General features: G+C 43.0%; 1 protein-coding gene across 1 annotated transcript in view; it reads left to right on the top strand.

Moving 5' to 3' along the window:
- The window catches only part of ttyh3b (tweety family member 3b), a 59206-nt gene extending 45507 nt beyond the window's left edge, over nt 1-13699 (top strand). Inside the window, exons 11-15 of the mRNA XM_062543762.1 lie at nt 871-1007; nt 4297-4476; nt 5862-5937; nt 8969-9020; nt 9093-13699. Of these exons, the coding sequence (XP_062399746.1) occupies nt 871-1007; nt 4297-4476; nt 5862-5937; nt 8969-9020; nt 9093-9211 (564 nt within the window). The 3' untranslated portion in view covers nt 9212-13699. The remainder of the gene's footprint in view (nt 1-870; nt 1008-4296; nt 4477-5861; nt 5938-8968; nt 9021-9092) is intronic.
- Nucleotides 13700-17521: the final 3822 nt, after the last annotated feature.

Below are 17521 nucleotides of genomic sequence, written 5' to 3' on the forward strand. Positions count from 1 at the left end.
GAGGCACACAAGCACACACACACACACACACACACACACACACACACCCTCCTCTCTGTTTCCTGAAGTAATTACAGTCATTTGCAGGCCTTTCATGTAGGCATAAAGCAGCCCCTCACTGCTTACATGTGCAGGGAGCAGAGCAAGTTTCCTCTCCAGATCCATCACTCCTCCACTGGAAAGAACTCTTTAAGACTTCCTCCCTCCCTCCCTCCCTCCCTCCTTCCATCCTTCTCTTTTTATCTTTTTCACCACCATGGCACTTGCTCACAATTGTTCTCTGTTCATCTCCCTCCCTCATTTGCTCTCTCTCTTTCTCTCTCACTCCCTCCCTCATTTGCACTCTCTCTTTCTCTCTCTCTCTCTTACTTCCTCTCCCAAACTCCATCTACAATTACATCCTTTCTCCCTTGCCATTTTTCTCTCTTTTACTCCTTCTTTCTTCCTCCCCCCCTCTCTTCACCCCCCCTCTCTCTCTCCCTCCTTCATCCCACCCTCATACCCCTCTCTCTTCTTCTTTCACTCTCTCCATCCCTCATCCCCCTCTTTCTCTCGCTCCCTCCCTCATCCCTCTCTTCATCCCTCTCATTCTCACTCTCTCTCTCCACCCCTCATCCCTCTCTTCATCTCTCTCTCTCTCTCTCTCCCTCCCTCCCTCCCTCATCCCTCTCTTCATCCCTCTCATTCTCACTCTCTCTCTCCACCCCTCATCCCTCTCTCTCTCTCTCTCTCTCTCTCTCTCTCTCTCTCCCTCCCTCCCTCATCCCTCTCTTCATCCCTCTCATTCTCACTCTCTCTCTCCACCCCTCATCCCTCTCTCTCTCTCCCTCTCTCCCTCCCTCTCTCATCCCTCTCTCTCTCTCTCTACAGGACTATGTCCAGGCGCTGACTGGTCTCTGCTATGATGGCGTGGAGGGCCTCATCTACCTGGTGCTCTTCTCCTTCGTCACCGCGCTCATGTTCAGCTCCATCGTCTGCAGCGTGCCGCACACCTGGCAGGGCAAAAGGTGAGGCCTCAAGGTCAGGGGTCAGGGGTCAAAAGGTCACGCTGGTGGCTGGCAGGCCCCACACACAGAGTTCAAGGAACCAGCCACCCACACTTTGCACCTGTCAGAGACTAGCAGAGACCTCCTCTGGCAAACCTCTATTTTATTTAATTATCTATCTATCTATCTATCTATCTATCTATCTATCTATCTATCTATCTATCTATCTATCTCTATCTATTTATGTATTCCATAAATGTACAATCCACATGTTAATCCACATTCCACACAGTCCATTAATTAAAGTTCTAGTCTGAAATATGTGGCTTTAACATCCTTAATGTTCAGGTTATTGCCCAGGAACTTATGAAAGGTGTAGACTGCAGTATAGATGTTGCTGTTCCATCTCTGGGCAGTCATTCTATTGGCTCTCTGTCTTACACACACACACACGACTCCTTAAATTCAAAATAAGAGTCCAGACTGTTGGTGAGATGATTTGGTGTGAAGAGGTGCAGAAGTTCACTGGAAGCCAGAGGAGGTCTCTCTAGTCTCTGAGGAGTGTTGCAGCCAAACTTGTGTCTGTTGTTGTCCTGTTACTGTACGTCTTGTCCTGTTGGTCAGTCCGTGCCTCACTTTTGTGTGCCCGACGAACATCAAATCACACAGATGTTTTGTCTGTTTCTGTTGTTATCGTCATGTTTTATTTGTTTATTTATTGTTCGTTTTTTTTATTTCATGGTCATTTTTTGTTGTTGTTTTTGTTTTTTCTTGTCGTGTTTCTTGTTTCCCCACCACACCCCCCTCATCCCTCTTGTCTCCCTGATTTGGAACACCCCCCGCAGATAATTTCCGTGAAAAAGAAAAAGAAAAAAAAAAAGAGAAAATCTGCTTTTTGATTAAATTTGCCCGTATTTGGCCAGACCGGCCCGGATTGTTGGGGACGTGACTCTAACGAAACGGAGTAGTGACTGGAACGAGGAGAAACAAATGGCTGGAGCAGGTCCATTGTGACTCCATGAAACACCAACACGCTTCATAAGACTAACATCCTTGTGAACGACACACAGAGCAAAAGAAGCATGTGATCAGTGGTGCATTAGAGATGCCATCATAATGCTACAGTTGAACTGGCCCCTTAAGATATACAGTACGGACCAACTGTTTTAGTATAGTAGTGCAATTACAGGGATTTCATGTCATGAAATCACTTATCCTGTGAGTGAGCGAGTTTGTATGTGTGTTTGCGTGTGAGAGTCAGGTTTGGAGAGTCGTGAAGAATATAAGGCTTTGCTTTCAGCCACCAGTTGGCTTTCGATCTCCTAGCAGTTAGACCACTGCTGCCATCTAGTGTTCTTATACAGCAACGTAATGTTATGACATTACAGTACATGAGTTACTGGCAAAGGACCTTGGCAACCCACTTCATTTGCTACAGGTGACCTTTCAATGAAGGGAGCAAAACCACTAGGACTGGGTGGTATTTTGAGAATTCTGTAAGGTTCAGTTTGTTTTGAAAACAGCCACACAGCCTTCCATTAATTTGCATACAGTAATTTCCTTCATATAAGCCGCATTGTTTTATGCAAGTTAAAAGAAACAATACCATATTAACACCATATTAACTGTCCCCTGTATTAACCTCATAGCTGAAGAAATGTACAGTATAAGCCACGGCTAATAGTCGGGAAATGACAGTAGTATTCGGTGGCATATGTGGTGTTACATGAGGGCTAGCCCAGAGCTAGCTCGTTCGCACGCTAACTTCAGTGGATACAGTGGGCTACACAGCAATTGATGTTGTTGACACAGAACGTTTTTATTTCACATTTTGTTGCTACAGTATATCTATAGTTTTCTTTATCTATCCTCCTTTTGTCATTACAAAAAAACTCAATATAGCACCTTTCAGACTGGTTTGAAAAGTGGATTGTTTTTTTTTTAATGTAATTTATTTTGTATTGATGTAGATGTAGATATAGTAGTAGATGATGAAAGAGGAAAGAGGATCACAATTACTCTAGACAGCCGTTTTATATAGAAATCAGGTGGCATCCAAATCTGTTCCATTCAGAATGATCTGTGCACATATAGTTTCTTTTGGTATACATTTCTTTTTTTTCTTTCTTTCTTTCTTTGGCGATCATGGACCTTTCTTTTTGGTCATTTTTGGCCAAAACAGATTTTTGAGTCGTAACTTTTTTGTTTTTCTTGTGGTGTCTCATGGTAATCTTAACCCCCTCTACCTCCCCATCCCCTTCACAAAAAAAAATCACTCATCGTTTAGATGCATGAACTGACGTACTCTTAGGAAAAAATGCCTGCATCTCTGAATATTTGTCCTATTGTGATCTCCCTTACAGAGGAATCAGTCTTGAGTCATTTTCTACAGATCATGTGGATGCATGGTGAGAGAGAGAAAGAGGTTGAGAGAATTTTTGAAGATATCGATAGCTGTTGGGACTAAAGATGAATTCTGCCCCTTCGAATAGCCAATGTGACGACAAACATCTTTAAATATTTATTTTAGTCCACTGTGACCCAGTTTTCTTTATTTTCTTTTTCTAAATTAATCACTTAAGTTTTATGATGTACTTTTGGGGTTGAATGAATCTTTCATGGTTAAAGCCAATTTGTAGTCCAGAGGACAAATGTCTCTTGACAACAAGACAATCAATTTGGAGGACCCCAGAAGCTGCTCTCATTTTTATCTCATCTTTATATCTGGCCTTTCGAGCTTGCAGACAAGCAGCAGGCCAACAACAAAGATTTAAAGGTTGAAAGATTTAAATAGGCATTTAAGTGTCTATTTTATGCCTATTTCTATTCTTTTCTTTTTTTAGTTAGCAAGCAAGCTGGGGAATTTGATATGTGTTTCATGTTCTACTGTAAGTTGTCCAAAAATATAGACCACATTGAACCCACATACAATCCACGTTGAACCCACATTCAATCCACAATGAACCCATGTTGAATGACACTTGTCTCTGTGACTATCAGTTGGCCTGTAGTTTGTTGTAGTGGTCTGTCTGAAACGTGTTTGAAAGAGTGTGTGCGTGTGTTGAGAAAGTGAAGAGATGTGAAGACCAACCAGATCGTAAGAGCTAGCGCTGGATTTGGAGAAGAGCCGTGACGTAACTGGTGGGTTAGCTGGTGGATTGGTTAGCATGGATGTTATCTCACTCTTCTATTTCCCCCTCCCTCACCTACCCCCCAACCTCACCTCACCCCACCCCCACCCCCGTAATTCCCCCTTCCTCCACCCTCTCCCCAACCACCCCCGACCCCCGACCCCCCTCGACTTCCGAAGGAGTGAGGACGATGACGGTGACGAGTCTTCTGCGGCCCACGGCTCACGGCAGCCTCACGATAACCTGTACCGCGTGCACATGCCCAGCCTGTACAGCTGCGGCAGCAGCACGTACGGTAGCGAGGCTAGCCTCCCGGCCGCGGCTCACACCGTCAGCAACGCGCCCGTAACCGAGTACATGTGAGTGTAGCGCAACGCTAACGCTATGTGTATCTATATATCTACAATGCTGCATGACTGGACAAGGATTAGCGGATTTATGCTAGCCTAAAGCACCCCCTCAATGTCCCCGTAAATCAAGGCACTAAGAGTATGCTAGGCATTGATAAAACACGCCTAAGTTTAGCTAATGCTATTTAGCAGTACTGCATGGTCAAACATAGACATTTATATGAATCAACCTGCTGCTAGGCAATAAGTACGAAGCTTAAAAACATGGGTTTAGTTAACATTGGTGCTAACCACTTACCATGCATGAAGTGAGAACATCACAGTGCACCATTAACAGTAAATGCTAGGCTATTCACACATGGCATTAGCATGAGCTAACAGCTAGTACTGCATGGAGATTTTCATTGTACATATCATTACACTTCTAAGTCATGTTATTTTCTAACAGTGGTCGTTACAAATGTTATTATTAAAATCATGAATCTAATACTGATCATACAGTACATTCCACCTAATATACCTCTTTATTAGCGATGATAATTACCCAGATCCATTTAGCAGTAAACAGTTAGCTCATCTTAGTGTATTAATACTTGTGCTAGTATTACATGTAAATTCAGACTTGTCCTATGAAGCAAATACATGTAATGAGACCATCTCGCTAAGAGATGTAGGCTAACTGTGTAGCTCTAACCTCCTTCACAAAGGACATTAACTTTGCTAATTGAGGGTGCCATAACCTGCCCATGCCACTGATATAGCCTAGCCTACATAAATAACCAAAGAATCATCATCATACAAACCAACCACACATTGATGAGCACTTGCTAGTGTTAAGTGGACCCTTTTAGACACATAACACATAACAGTGGTAGAGGAATGCATTAGACCATCCCACGAGCATAAACTCCATTGCATGATCAAGCAGTCAATCATTTCACTAAGGTAGTTAAGATGTAGTCAACCCTTGTTTTTAATCAGAGTCCGGTTCTGAGAGGAGGGATCAGGAAACTCCATATGCTCAGAGTCATACTAACTGACAAATAAGGGTTTACTACCCTTTTCTCAACATAAAAAAAATAACTTTAACCCTTCAACATACTTTCACACAACACTTCAACACATAATACTTTCACATAACTTTCCAACATATCATTGAAAAATATATAACACACATATGGTATGTATTAACATATACCATAAAAAAAAGCCTAAGCAGGAAATTAGAGCAATCTAGAGTGAGGACATTAGGTAAACAACATGCACCATCCCCCCTACTATGTGGGTTACCAGCTGTTTTGGGAGGGTAGAGCTCCCCCCTGCCCTGCCCTCCCCTCGAGTCGACCCGGTGAGACGGGAGCCAGTGTAACCACCGTCTCTCATTTGTGACGCAGGAGCCAGAACGCTAACTTTCAGAACCCGCGCTGCGAGAACACTCCTCTGATTGGCAGGGAGTCCCCTCCGCCCTCTGTAAGTGCACACTTCGCTCACTTCCTGTTGTTGAGTGGACACAACGCACATACACGCTATACACACACACACACACACACACTCATATGCTATATACACACAAACACACACAAACTCACACACACACAGGCACGCACAACACACTCACACAAACACTACACTATTCATCGCAACCCTCCGTGAAGTGAGCTCTACACTGTTTTTGAGTGGACACACACACACACACACACACAGCCACCCCTAGTGAAGCACACACTCCATTCACCTTTAGGAAACCTGGCTACAGATAAATTGTGCATTCCTGCTTCCTGGTTTATGGGTACATTGTGTGTAGGAGCGTTATTGCGTTACTGGGACATTATGGTTCTGTGGGTACATTTTACGGTGTATTCTTGTTTTGTGGTTACATTTTTTAAATATTTTTATAACTATGATTTATTTATTTTTATTATTGCATATAATATATTACTTTCTACATAAATTCATCTTAATATAGAACCCTATTTTAAGGGTATGTTTTTACCTTATTTTTTACTACAACTGTTTGACATTTCCACCCACCAAACCCACAACACAAATACAACTCTGCAAAAAAATTCTAATAGAATTCTAGAACCCTGTAAACTCTTCACACATAACTCGCCGTCAAATACACCACCAATCACACAAAATTATTTGACGAAAAATTTGACACAGTGAGTTACCACTTCACAGAGGGTACCCCCCATCTACGGTCATTTTGGCAGCCTGGACATTCATACACACAGGATCTTATCTATGAGAGAAGGCTGTTGACTGAGGACACAGCTCTTCTCCGCAATTGGTCTAAGAAGTAGTCAATCACTTCCCGAGCCAATCACAGCTCTCTGTCGTCAACACTTCCTGTGAGCGACCGGAGAGGTGGCTGATGGGGGAAAAAAATGCATGAAGACTGCATGAAGCCGCCCCTCCCCGCCACCCACCCAAGGAACATTTTGGGGGACATTTCACCTTTTAGCGGGCGTCTTGTCATGTCGCGCACGAATCCCTCCTTCCTCCTTTCCGTTGTTTCAGTTCTATTCTTCAATCCCCTCTTCATCCTACTTCCCCCGCCCCCCCCCCCAAGTACCCACCCCAACAGCTGCCATTATAATATCCTTTTTCTTTTTTTAATGGGGGGTTACAGCATGCAAAAGGGAAATTCTTCACACCTTCATTTTGCAATGTCCGTTGAAGGACTTGAAGGGATAAGAGGAGGCATCTCTGGTTGGTTTGTTTTGATTTTTTATTTTTTTTGCTGTGCGCATGTGTATATGATAAAATGATAATGATACAGTGCTAAAGCACGAAAGCGAAAGAAAAGAATAATATATAATCCAACACCAGTTTCCCTCTTGAGCGAATGACAGAAATGCAAGAGAGACCACATGTTCACATCAGACTTGTCTGGGGCCTTGATTCCGTGGTTATGGTCGCCTCTGTTTTTTTGTTTGTGCCTCTCTGCGGAATTCGGCTTCTTCTCCAAGACCGAACGATTCCACGGGATGATGTGCTCTGCACCTCTTGTTCGTAGCTATGGCAACAAATTTGCAATTTCTTCCCTCCTCCTCCTCCTCCTCCTCCTCCTCCTCCTCCCAACATTACCCCCTCTACCCCTCCAGCATGTTTGTCTTTACTGTTCTGTGAACTCAGCCCCTGTCGCTGCCCCCCCCCTCCCTCCCCTACCATCCACCCCCACATGCCACTTTGGTACAGCCCATGGTGTGAAGCAACCCCCCCAGTCCTTATTCATGTAGTCTAGTCCTGCAGTGTAACTGTGTGCTTCCTGCTTCTAAGAGGCATTTTGCTTCACCCCCCCACCCCCCGGCTTCGTTTGTCATTCTTCCTGGAGGCTGTTATGAGTTACGCTGTATATGTATGTGTAGTTTTTTTTTTTTTTTTTTTTTTTTAATTCACCCCAGGAACTAAAAACATGTTTGACCTCATGCTGTGCTTCAGCCGCTATCACTTCCAGGTCATTTTGATAACCGATGCCCTGCTTCATAATAAGCCTCTGTAACATCACCCACCCAACGCTTTCCTTGTTGGCCTTTGCAAGGCCACCCCCTAAGCTAATCTTGTTTAACAACATCAGGCTGTCCAAATGACTCATCAACTGTTGTTCGTATGTGTGTTTGTGGTGTTTGTTATGTGTTGTATGTATATGTCGTTTGTGGACTCTTTTCCCCTTACCCTCATAGCCTTAAAAGTACCTGTTTGTTTTGCATATTTGCACACATTCACATGCGCACAGACACACACACATGCATGCTTCTAGACTTGAGAGGTTCGTTCAGAGCAATGATAGAACACAATTTGAAGGTTACATTCATTGTACACTTTGGAAATAAAAAATAAACACAAATAATCTACTTTTTGTAGCTGGTTGAGCTCTCCTCTCTACAATATTCTAATCACTATAGCAACATGCAAACACGCAACACTGATCTACTTGTGGCCAAAGCTTTAACCTCTGTAGCTGCTGATATCTGGAACACATAGAAACAGCACCCTCTTGTGGTGACAAGACAATACGTCTACCTAGCTCAGTACAAATCAACATAATTATTTCTCTTTTTCACTCTTCCTGAACTCTGGGAAGTTTTGCTTTTGCCAGTATAGTACATCTGTTGTTTAGCCTCTCTCCCTGTTTTTTTGTCTCTTTATCATTCTCCCCCCCTCTCTTTCTTTCTTTCTTTCTTTTTAACATGTGTTTTTCCTCCCTCCCTCCCTTTTCTCCCTCTCTGTCTCAATCTCTTCCATCTTCCAATCTCCTCTTCCTTATCTCTTCTCTCTATTCTTGTCTTCCACCTCTCTCTCTCTCTCTCTCTCTCTCTCTCTCTCATTCTTCAAAACCTCTTGCCTTCTTAATCCACTTTAATGTAACCTCTCTCTGTCTTCCCATTTCTCTCTCTATCTGTCTTTACTGCTCTCTACCTATTCTCACCCCATCCCCCATCTCTCTCTCTCTCTCTCTCTCCCTCCATCCCTCTCTCTCTCTTTCTCTCCGCAGTACACCTCAAGCATGAGGGCGAAGTACCTGGCCAACAGCCGTCCCGACCAGCAACAACAACAACAACAACAACAACAGACCCCCGGTGGCCGAGCAGACCAGCACCAGCACCAGCACCCCAACTCCCGTCCCGACTCCCACCTCCGTGCCGACCCCCACCTCCGCCCTGAGGCCCACAGCCGCTCCGCCCCCAACAGTCGGCCCAACTCCGCCATCCACCGGCCACATTCCTCCATACACTAACACACTCTACTTGCACCCCCCACCCCCCCACAAGGGACCTCAACTCAACTCAACTCAACTCAACTCAACTCAACTCAACTCAACAACCCATCCACTACTCTGGTATCTACAAGTCACCCCTGGGAATAGCCTCCGCTATCCACCGGCCACATTCCTCCATACACTAACGCACTCTACCTGCCCCCTGTAAAGGGACTGCAATTCAACTCAACTCAACAACCCATCCACTGCTCTGGTATCTAGGAGTCACCCCTGGGAATAGCCTCCACCATCCACCGGCCACATTCCCCCATACACTAACACACTCTACCTGCCCCCCTCAAGGGACCACAACGCAATGCAACTCAGCTCAACTCAACACAGCAACCTACCCACTGCTCTGGCATCTACTGGTCACCCCTGGGATTAACCCTCCTCACCTCTGATGATAACCCCTTCAATATGCAAAAACACAAGTCTGACATCTTTCGATCATCCCTGGGAGGGAACCTCTTAATGCCGTAATTCACGAGTCTTAAGGCTTAATCCATAACTTGGCCATCTGTTGGGTCATCCATGGGGTAATCATGCACACCTGGGGACAACCCACAAAGCCCAATCCAATACTCTGGCATCTACTGGTCAGGCCTGGGGCACACACTCAGCCCAGTGGTTAACCCCCCCCCCCCCCCCAAAAAAAAAGTGTCTCTGAGATCCATTAGTCATCCTAACAAGGTATGTTAGTAGGCCAAATTAAAATTGCCACAAAACAAACATTGTAATCGATCTCTGTAATCCATTAGTCATCCTGAAAAACAAACTGATGTTTGAACTTGAAGTTTCAACTTGAAATGCGCAAAAGAAATTCTCTACAATTGATTGATAATCCTAAGAAAAACCAAAGTGTCTCTCTCCTATCCATTGGATATCCCCAAAATACCCAAAGTAACCCTGCACAATCAATTGGTTATCTTGAACCCCCCCCCCCCCCCCCCCCCAAGTCCTTGCAATTCATTTAATGAAAAAAAAAAGATTGATACATGATAATACTTTATCATACCAATCAAACCCTGCAATCCCCTGAAGCCCATTTCTTGTCCATCGGCTAAGCTATGTATTCTGCCGGTCATCGGCGTCACCCTTGTCCTTTAAATCATGCTAACACCTCAGCTACTGTACCTACAAGTATTTTTGACATATTTCTTTGAATACATACACAGCTGTATTTTCCCGAAAGCATTGTTCTTCTACGGTCATCTCAGCTCTAGAGAGCGAGAGAGAGTGAGTGTTTAGAAGACAACGCTCTCTTGTGATTTCACAACCGACACAAGCATCGCAACAAGGCTTTCAGGAAATAGCAGCCCAGCAGATCAATACAAAACGGAGATCAGATGTGATCATCCTCTCCGCCCCCCGGCTCCCACTCTGGCCTCTGCTAGTCCGCTAACCGTCCCCCTGAAATCAAATTTTGCTCTCTGTGATCGATTAAGCGTCCTGTTGAGCCCCCACTAATGGCACACCTGCCCAGCAGCAGTCACAGCCACCGCTGGAGGAGGACGCGGCACCACCATCTGGATCCAACACTGCCAATAGCCCACAGTCTTGGAAGACGAGCAAGGAGCAAGCGAATCCATCTCAAACTGGGTCTTAAAAGCCTACAGGAATAAAAATAAAACAACAACGGAAAAAAACCCACTACCTCCACCCTCTACGATGAACACAACGACGGACCACTCGCTCAACCTGGATGTTTAAATAAGACCACACACACACACACACACACACACACACACACACACACACATATACACACATGTACACGGATAACCATTCCCTCTTCAGCTACAGCCATAGACAATCTGAGCCATTCACTCTTTGTGTATGTTCTGTTTTGTGTGCGTGTGCGTGTGTGTGTGTGTGTGTGTGTGAGAGAGAGAGAGAGTGGTGTGGTGGTGACTGTACTAGTTAGACTAGCACGGGTCACCCAGTTACTAAAGTATACACACACACACAGTAGAGCAGGATAACATAGAATAGTGTGTGTGTGTGTGTGTGTGTGTGTGTGTGTGTGTGTGTGTGTGTGTGTTTGTGTGTGTGTGTGTGTGTGTGTGTATGTGTGTGTGTGTGTATGTCCATAGGGAACAGTATGCCACAGCACATTAATCTCAATACTAATGTATATACTAAGTGTTTTTATAGGTGCATAATGGAGAATTAGACTACCCTCGTTTCGGTGCACTGCCTATCCCTCCCTCCCTCCTCTCTTTCTCTTTCCTCTTTACCTCCCTCTATTTTTCTCCCATCCTTCTCTCCTCCTCTTCTTCTCTCCCCCTCCCTCCCCTCTCCTCCTCCCTAAGTCTTGTGTCTGTGTATAGAGACTATATGAACAGTCTAAGGACATTCTTCTTCATTTTAAGGACATCAGTCTTGTTATCAAAGCCTTGGCAGACGACTAGAACGGGTGTGCCGATCTGTGTTGATACTGTACATGTTTTGTTTTGAAATGGTTCTTTTAAGGGGAAAACTAGCATACCTAAATACTTAATGTGTGTGTGTGTGTGCAGTAACTGCATTGGGCACAGAGGAAATACTCTACTCTGATTTGCAATGGGGATTGCTTTTTGCTGTTTTTGTTCTGAGCACATGCACACATGAGCTGAAACACACACACACACACACACACACACACACACACACACACACACGTGTAAAATCTTTCCCTGAAGCTGAAGTATATTGGCCCGTCGCTTGGCATCAGAAAAGACAAAGAGAGGGGAAAAGGAACAATACAGGGGAGACATGGAGAAAACAACGTCGAGACCACTTTATCTTAATTCAGTGTTTTGTTATTTTACCACGTTTCCTATTCCACGAGACAGCGGAATGGAGACTCGGATGGAGCGGTAACGTTGGATTGCCTCCCAGACTGGAATCTGAAGGAGATGCCGTGAACAACGGGGATGTGATTGAATGAAGGAGTGGAAATTGAACCACACATACATCCCCATTCTTTTCTTTCTCAAGCCTTTCACCCAGAATGCTGTCCCCCCCCCACACACACCATTTTCTAGGACTAGCTGAACATAAAGACTAACTCAAAACCTGGTCAAGAGGGAATCCTACAAAGAAAGGGGGAAAAACTCTGACCGTGATGAGAAAAGAACTAACATTTTTTTCTTTTTTTCACGCTTTCTCTTTTGCCTCTCCTTCAGCTCAAAAAGCACAAACTGTTTGACCTGGCTATTGAAGTGAGGAGAGACAACTAAACATTTGGAAGCGAAGAGAACGATGGTTTCTGTTGGAGATATGGCGGGTGGGTGGGGGTACGAAGCCAGGCGGTTGGACCGTGTAAAGATTTAAAGGAAGAGAAGGGATTGAATCTGCATCTTTTTTTCTGTTGCTAGTTTGGTGTTGATCTCTCTCACTCTCTCACAGTATGAACAGGTAGTGGTCGCAGCACTTGGGTAATGCTCACTAATAGAAAGGGGCTCTGCATATCTTCACATGCAGATACACACACATACAGACACACACAAACACACACACACACACATACACACAGGTTCACAAAAGCAAGGATGTATACACACAGTATTATATGCTTATACAGAGTTACTAATACACACATACAGGTACACACACACACACACACAATTGTATATGCATACACACACGGACACTAACATCAACACTGCACCTTGTTTAATTAAGTAACACCGCATCTTCATTCCTATTCTTACAATGCAAAACACCACACACACAACGCCTCCATGACACCTCTAAACTGCCCCAAAAATCTTGATAAAAAAGAAACGTGGAAAAAAAAATACATGCACTCGTAACTCTTGTGGCTCTATCATGTCACTGTAATGCTCTAGTGATGACCTGTCAAGAATAGAATCTGCTGTATTGAATTTCAAGGGTGCTTATGACTTTTTTTTTTTCTTTAAAAAAAAAAAAGAAGAAAAGTGAGCACCGTAATGATTTTAATGTCATTCGTTCGTTACCAAGTGTAAGACCACTAACAGTGAGAGTCTGACAATCTTTGCTTCGTAATACTACCGTATGTACAACGTATTAACAGGTGTTGCACGATGGTGATCATAAAATAATTACATGGTTTTAAAAAAAAAATGAGAATTGCCTTTTCGTAATGTTTTCTACACGGTTACATTTTTTCGTAATACCTTACACATTTTCTCTCTCTCTCTCTCTCTCTCTTCTCTCTCTCTCTTACTCTTTCTTCTTCGTCTCTGTAGATTTTTTAATTGTATAGAGCCGTGGCGCTTGTGCCCACGTGGATCTTAATTGTGAATAAGAACTATCACCCATCAGCTGTTTTGATAACAGTCCTGTAGATTTTTTATGACTTATTTTTTTTGTTTAATGTTTGTTTTTTCATCGATTTGTGATTACTAAACTATTGTACATGTCAAAAAAATAAGTAATGATGACCTAACTGAGCCTGAATTCAATGTTTTAAAATGGATTAAAGTTTTAACTGACAAAGATTTGTGTGATTGAAGTCACTTTAAACATAAAATAACCCAGTAACTGGAAAATAAGACCGAATAGCAACATTTTGCCTTTGTGTTAAATTGTTGTTACCCTTTTAGATTACCTTGAAAACTGTTGCAATCACATCAATTCAACACAAGAATACATGTTGTCTACAGAAACCATTTCCAATGTAGAAGCTATATTTTATAACTACTAACTAATATGAACATCTGTTTAGCCAATAGGATGGATAGTAGGCTACACTCTTAAAATGACTGTGTTGAAAACAACACATCACTGTGTCCAGATAGGGACAAACAGAGTTTGTGTTCTTTCCAACACATTATGTTGTTCAAAGTCTAGTAAAAAAAAAAAAAAAACAGGTTTGTTTGGAGTGCTGCAAGGTGTAAATCCTTTTTTTGGTGCTCTTTGGTGCTGGGATTCCAGATAATGAGAAAGTAGAGAGATCCGAGGCACTCAAAAATGGTGCATATAAAACGATTTTATTTTTATTTTTATTTTTATTTTTTTTATGTTTAAGTAGCCGAAAATAAAAACGTTTTATATGCATCACTTTTTGAGTGCCTCGGATCTCTCCACTTTCACATGATGATGTTATTTGTTTCACAGATGAGAAGAGGGGTAACGAGGAGTCTCGTTTGTGTGGTCAGATTAGATGTAGTCTTTTCCCGTGTTCCTTGGTGACTTTGGCAACAAATTGCAAATGGAAATGCTCAATTGACTTCTGTCACCTTCTGTCAAAACCCATCCTGTCAGATTTTGTGGTGATTAAAACCAGTTTTGAGAACACAATGGGGCAATTGCTCTATCGCTAGTTTGGAGTTTAATGCGGTTTTAAACTCCAACTCCAACTTCGGTTTTAAACTCCAACTCCAACTCCAACCTAGTGACAGAGCAATTGCCCCAAAGTGACCATGTGTGGACTAGGAATTAGACACAGGTACACTGTAGTTTTGAGAATGACTCCTGTTTACAATGACGAGGCCTTTTCATTAAGATGGCGCTTGAGTGTTCAACGTGCTGACTGAACCTTTTTCATTTTGAGTAACTTATGAGGCTCTTGCAAGGTACGGTGTGCTGCTGTCCGTGCTAATTGTTTTGATACATTTACTCAGTTTTTAAAGCTATAAAGGATTCTTTAAGAAATATACCAAATGGACCTAAAATATAGAAAGAAAGGGTAAAAGGATATTGAGTGAGCTGTCAGCTGCCAGAATTGAATACACTTGTGGGTGTTTTGAAAAGAGTCTGATGTTACGCTGAAGCCTCATAACAACACTTCAGTTTCTCAACTAACTTCACAACTTTCACAACTAACTCCTTCCACTGAACGTATTTGTCTTCATTAGGCCTACAAGATAGATAATGAAGTCATCCACCAAACCTTTGATGGACCCTTTAAAATGGTTTAAAGAACCATTTACGAGTGCCATATATGAAGCATGCAATAGAACCATTTTTGTTTTTTTAAGCACCTTTTTTTTAGCTGACTGTGGGGTGCCCTGTGTGTGTGAAGCTGTGTCTTCTGTCGTAGGCCTATCCAAGCCTAAATTGCGACCGACTAGACATCCCCCTCTTGTGGATGATAGTGTAACTGCAAGTATTTAGCATCGTTTCGTGACCATGTGAAATTGGGCAACCGAAGATGTTGAAATCATCTGTTTAAAGGTCACAGTTGTTTGTTAATAAAGACCTTAGACACCAAGACCTCAAACATTCCAAAAATGCACTGACAGTCCATGTAATTTCCCCCTAAATTCAAACAATATTTTATCACAGAAAGATAGTAAAACTGAGGGGCAAATCCCTTCGCATAAACATTATTTCCTTTTTTAAAAAAATAGTTCTTGTAAGTACTACTACTAAATGCTATTTACTTTCTTATGAATAAATTGTGAAAGGCAAGCCTAAAACAGTGATAAATATAGCCACTTCAGAGACTACAGTATGTTGCTATTGTACTGTACACAATAGTGTACTACTTGTATAATTGTCTTTTTTATGCACACTGAAAGCATTCCGTGTGTGAATATTTTTTAAAAATCTAGAGACGTGGCCGACAAGCAGATGGGTCTCGAGCTTGCTGGACAGATGGCGCCCTGTGAAAAGAGCAGTGTCACCACGCGAGGCTAAAACGAACCAAAAAAAAAGGAAAAGATATTCACACCAAACTTCAACACCCAGTAGACTTGTCGACCATCCCTGAAAATACACGAGGATTTACCACCACTGAGCAGATCGACATCTGTGTGGCGGATTCGTGTCAATTAAATGTAGCCGAAGCCTGTGTGTGTGCACGTAAACTAATTCGGTATCTTATGGTGTGGGTTATTACACTGAACGGTCAGGCGCTGATCTGATTTGGCACAGTACGGACACGGTCCATCAAATTCGCTTTTCATCTCCTCAAATTATCTTCTGATTTGGCGCCTGGTTTTCCGCAAGGCTTGCCTATTGGTAGGCTTATTCATCTTACCTGAACAATTTATACTGCATGGACTTGAACCTTGAAATAACACTCAAAGACCTCTCTCCCCCCTCTCTCATTCTCTCCCTCTCTCTCGTTCTTTCCACCTCTCATTCTTTCTTCAGTTCACCCTTGCTACGCATGCCTGTTCCAGCCCGCGCACGAGGACTGGGATTTTTGGAGCGCTCGTTAAGCCTTAGAGCGACAATTACGCACGAGGAGGATTACCAGTGAAACATCTGTGATTCACATTTTCTAAATTAATTGGTTCATTTTCTCTTTTTTTATTATTCGGCTGCGGTGTGAGGCGAGCGCCTTTTGCGTAGTTGTCTATCATAAGCATGGACAACCAGTTGAACTTCTCCAGCGCGGAGATTTTGCGCACAGGAAAACCACATTCGCGGGTGATGTGCAGAAGGCTATGAAGAGGACTATGGATATAACGGACAATGTGGAACTGGCACGTTTTATTATGGAATTGTATGCAGTTACATTTTCTTCTCATACTGATAAAAAGAAGAGAGTAGCTGGTTGAAGTTCATGCTATTATCCAACACGCTCCGTCGAGGCGCATGAGGTATGGTTTTATGGTTCCTTTTACTGTTCAGTAATTCGACTACGATTGGATTACAGTTGGATAGCATTGGATTACATCTTTCCATATTCCATGTATTCTAATATTTATGGAATAAAGGTGTCTCTCCTTGATACATTGTTCTACATTTAAAATGCAGTTCTTATAGAAGATTTTTGTTTTGTTAGAAGTAGCCTAAAGGTTATGGATTAACTATGTTAGTGCACGTTGAAAAACATGTTTTATATACGAAAGAAAGCAAATTATACTAACTCAATACACTTGAACATAATACAAATGATGTTATTCTCCTATGATCTAGTGAGAGGAAATACTTAACTGTGATTGCGTGCTTGAATTAATTTTCCCATGCCGTGATGCGCTCCGGCAGCCCAAAAGGCGCGCGGTAAAATTAATATTACTTCACCAGAACAGCAATTGAGTCAGCGGTCCCTGAAGGGGGGGCTAAACATAACCCACCAGTAGGCCTACGCTGACACGAACTTTTAAGTCTTGAAAATGAGTCATCGTGGGAGGTAGCCGTTTTGGTTAATTCATGTAACGTCAAGCGTTTGAGCACCACTCTACTGCGGTGGGAACGAAGCCGGTCTTGTTTTCCGAGAGCAGAATATGCCCGTCCTTTAGACTTCGGGCGGCCGGGAAACCTCGCTTCGAGAACGCATAAATAAGTGAGAGGACGCGAAAAGCATTTCGGTGTTTTCGTTTGGGGGATGCCGCGGCGTCCGACTGCTTTTAGGGAAGCCACAAA

This window comes from Sardina pilchardus, chromosome 1, assembly GCF_963854185.1.
Source record: "Sardina pilchardus chromosome 1, fSarPil1.1, whole genome shotgun sequence".
NCBI classification, from domain to species: Eukaryota; Metazoa; Chordata; class Actinopteri; order Clupeiformes; family Clupeidae; genus Sardina; species Sardina pilchardus.